Consider the following 4,425-nt stretch of genomic DNA (forward strand, 5'->3'; position numbering starts at 1 on the left):
AACTATTTTTCTTCTATAATTACAGGAAAAAAACATATTTTATGACAAGAGATACAATAATATCTGTTAAATCCTTAACCTTGGGTCAGTTGTAAAACGGTTTTAAGTCATGCGTTAAATCGATATTTAAATCTAATATATATTACCTGTTCAAGGACGAAGTGTAAAGTCATTTCGTAATCAATTGTTTGCACATCAATGGATTTTTACACATGTTTTTATAATATCAAAAGAATGTAAATCTTAATCACAACATGCACGAACGTCTAGCTAGGTTTTCCTCATTCATGCCTTATGTATTTTATAACCCGGTTTCTCTGATATATCTTTTAATGGTGCTTACCATTAAAAGATATATCAGATACTTTGCAAATGCACGACCAACTTCGATTCTCGAACATAAACTATCACGTAAAACATGTTGGTGTTTAGTACAGACACAGACACATCGTATCGGTCACCATAATATCTAAAGTATCTATTTCAGCCGTTCATCGTTAAAAAATCTTTTGAATCAGTATGTGTGTCACACGCGAATTCTGGATTTCTTTTTTGTTGATACAAATTGATGTGGATTATGGAATGATTGTTATTTCGTGGATATGTGATACAAGTCTATAAAATTATATGTCGTTGATTATTTAATTCAATGTAAACTTAAACCCACAAATCTATGAATATCGTTATCAAAAATAAAAAAAAAAATTGTTTTATTTTTACCAAGGCACTGTAAATTTCTTTTCCACTTATGAGTTTGAAAATTCTCTTGGCTTCTTATTCTACGGTTTATATGTTTTAAATGGACTAGTATATTATTAATATATGCGTTTCGCTGTGATTTTTCGTCAACTAAAAATATCGCTCTAAACTGATAATCTACAAAATGGATATACATGCTTTGATACAAAATGATCGATTGCTATTCAACTTCATTATCTTTGAACCTCGTTGGCATGTCCATATTCCGCCCTGGCATTAGTGTGCATTTACCCATCATCTTCAGCTACTGAGAACGATCAATATAACAATACCAATAAAGGTCCTTATCTAATTTATTGTCAAAAGTTAGTAGGTGTAGATTTAACTAGTTTGTATCATAACAGGCTACCAACGGGATATAAATCTCGTTCGAATATCTGCCTAATAGTTTTGAACAAATGAAGATCATCTTAACTTATCAACATAAATGATGGGGAAAAAACCAAATGTTTGCTAATCTTTTATTCAAATTTAAACTCTTTAAAGCACGGTATGTATTTAGTTTTATATACATGTATGTGGTTAGTATGGCAAAATTATAACACAAATGGTTTACTGACATGAAAAGAAAATTAAGTATTTATATTTGCTAAAGCAATAGTTTATCTTTATAAGACGAAGTAATAATATTTACATATTGTCTCTTAACAAAACATCTAATTAAACACAAATAAAAACCCAAATGCATACCGGAATTCCTTGTACATAATTAACGATACATGGTGTTAAATAGAGGACATATTCACTAATAAGATTTGATTGCCCTTATAAGCTGTTCCCAAAAGACAACGTCACCGTACTCATCATTTGGATACTCAATATATGATTGACAATGAACCAGTTCCAGTATTTGAAGTGGAAGATCGCAAGCAGAGATTTGCTCGTAAAATACTAGGAAAAGAATGTTCTCACAATTGCGTTCATAGATACTCTCCATTTTAGCCATATTATATTCGAACATACACCAGTACGAAGCTAAATATTTTGAAGACATTAAGACAATTGTTTTTCGGCTGTTATGAATTGCGGATGTAATGTTCGTGGCGATAACATTACCAGGAAGGAAATTACGCCTATGCAAGCACAATTGAACCCCACCGTTTTTTCTCTAATTTGTGAAGAAGTGTTTTGTGGACAAATGTATGATCTTCGTTGGCATATGACACGAAAGCATCATACATATATAGTCTTTCATCTTTGTTGACGGATTTAGGTTCGGGGTCATGCCATTTGACTTTGACCATGTAGTAAAAATAGCGTAGTTTCCATCTATATCTGTAAACAATACCACCACAAAGTATAAAAATAAACATTAAAATTCCTGTCGCTACTCCAGTTATTAAACCTTCATATGACATACATTCTTTTTGTATTGTTTCGTAAAATTCGCTGGGGTTTCGTAGAAAACTGATTGTGTTTTGTGATGTCTTACATTCATATTCTTCACGATTATGAAGATAAGTAGGTGTGTCAATTATCCATTTGACAAAAGACAGAGAATCACAATTACATACAAGATTATTACCACTAAGATCAACGGTTAGATTTGTGTTCATTTTTGCTATTGAGTCCAATCCGTTGATGGCATATTTACTCAGCATAGATATTCTATTTTTTCTTAAATTCAAAAACATGAGCTTTTTCATATGAGAAATTTTAAAGTTAATATCATCAATAATATTTTCACTGAGGTCTAATTTTTCAAGATGTTCTTGCTTTTTAAATAACATATTTGGTATATTTGATATTTTATTTTTCGAGAGATTAATGTGAACTACGTTCTGAAGATTCTGAAATATTTCTCCATCGACATCCATTGGTAGAATGAGTCCCAACAGATTATTTTGTAGTAGTAAATATCTTAAGTTGATAAAGTCTTCGCTGAAAAATATCTTTGAAACATTAGAACAAAACTTTGACGATAAGTCTAAAACTGTCATGTTATTTACATTAGTTATAGGGCCTGTCCATGTGTGAAAGATATTGTCACTAAAATTAAGATTTGTTAATTCATTTGTGATGAATCCGAATTTTGGTATTTCAAATTTCATTTTGCTTGACGTAAGTGATATTTTTCTTAGTTTTCTTGGTACTGGCAGTCGGGCAACAAAATGATCAAACTTCTTTATCTGGAAATCAAAGCGTGAACGTAAATTAGACAACCAGTTATTTTCAGAATTCATTGTAAAAGTATCTGTTTGAGAATCACATGTCTCTATGTAGCTTGTGAGAACATAATGTGAAGAGGAAATTTTGAAATATCTAAAGATGTTATTGGTAATCTAACTAAATCAAAGAGATATTTGCCGAAGGAAAAAGCGTTGTCCCTTACAATCACACTTTCAAATGATTTCGGAAAGTACTGCACGGCCCCATATTTTACTCTTTGAATACGGTTTCCAGCGGCTTCAAATCTAACAAGAGATGTGTTTCTTAAATTTCGAATGTGGGAAGTCTTCAGTAGTGTGCTCATTTCGAAAGTACTATGAATGTAGTTTACTTTAAGAATTTTGATTGCGGTATATTGTAAATCTGTGGTTATATTTTCAAGCCCCGCGAACCTCAAACAAGTATTTAAAGAGACATCAAGCTCCGAAATATTTTTCAAACTTTCAAAAGTTCCTTTGTAGATTTATTGTATTTTGAATTTAGACAGATTGATATGGGTTAATTGAGAAAGAGGCAATAATGTTGCCTCTGTAAGTGTGTTCATTGTGCAATTACCAGTAGAACCGTATAGATCTAAGCTTCTTAGGTGTTTCAAATGTATAAAATTGTCAGTAAGAACTGCAATTTTGTCCGATACATAATCTATTGACAGTGATTCTAATGTCCGAAGTCTCCATAAATCTGGCAAGAATGAAGTGTGGAAATTATTTTTCATATTCAAAATCTTCAAGTTCTCCAAAAAATGAAAGGCAGAACTTTCAAATGACATGTTTTCATATTTCAAATTGTTGGCTATGAGATCTAACGAAAGTAAATTATTGAGTCCTTTGAACGTGTTTTTGCGTATTTTACTTATTCTATTGAAAGACAGATCCAAAAACTTCAATAAATAATTTCCTTCGAAAATCCCATCTTGTATTGTATTGATTGCATTATTTTGCAGCGATAAATCTTGAAGATTGTTTTGTAATCTAGGTATAAGAAGTAGATTCTTGTTGGAACAATCCGCTAGAAGTTCATTTGAATCATGAATATTTTTGCAAATACAGGAACTAGCGAACTGACATTCTGTCCATTCCTTCAGCTCATGGACTCTGTTGTTGTCACAACTAGCTTGAAGTATAAAAGCAGCAACCAGGAAATAAGAACGTTTGATGGTACCTATGAAGAAGATATGCATACTTATGATTTTGAATTGTCTTAGATAGATGTGATGTTAATAATTAAAAAAAACTAATATGCGTTACCAATGGTTAAAGGAAAAAAAGCTAGAAAAAATAATTGAATGCAAATTTTTAGGCTAAACTAGTTTATTTAAACATGCAAACCATATAGTTTTGATGTTGATCGAGCGATATGACGTTTTGGCGTATATCCTTTCGGATTTGGGTTCTCAATACTTTACAACTTTGTGCTTTTTTTAGCCTTACAATTTTATTACATTTTATTCTTTATTCACGCGTGACTTATGGGTTGTTGATTGTACAAATACATAAT

At 31.3% G+C, this 4,425-nt stretch overlaps 1 protein-coding gene across 1 annotated transcript; it reads right to left on the reverse strand.

Annotated features, from left to right (window-relative positions):
* Window positions 1-1,214: 1,214 nt before the first annotated feature.
* On the reverse strand, window positions 1,215-4,083 carry LOC139482124 (toll-like receptor 4). The gene has a single exon (XM_071265806.1). The coding sequence runs from the start codon at window positions 2,940-2,942 to the stop codon at window positions 1,833-1,835; it is 1,110 nt and encodes a 369-aa protein (XP_071121907.1). The 5' UTR covers window positions 2,943-4,083; the 3' UTR covers window positions 1,215-1,832.
* Window positions 4,084-4,425: the final 342 nt, after the last annotated feature.

This window comes from Mytilus edulis, chromosome 7 (assembly GCF_963676685.1).
Source record: "Mytilus edulis chromosome 7, xbMytEdul2.2, whole genome shotgun sequence".
Classification (NCBI taxonomy): domain Eukaryota; kingdom Metazoa; phylum Mollusca; class Bivalvia; order Mytilida; family Mytilidae; genus Mytilus; species Mytilus edulis.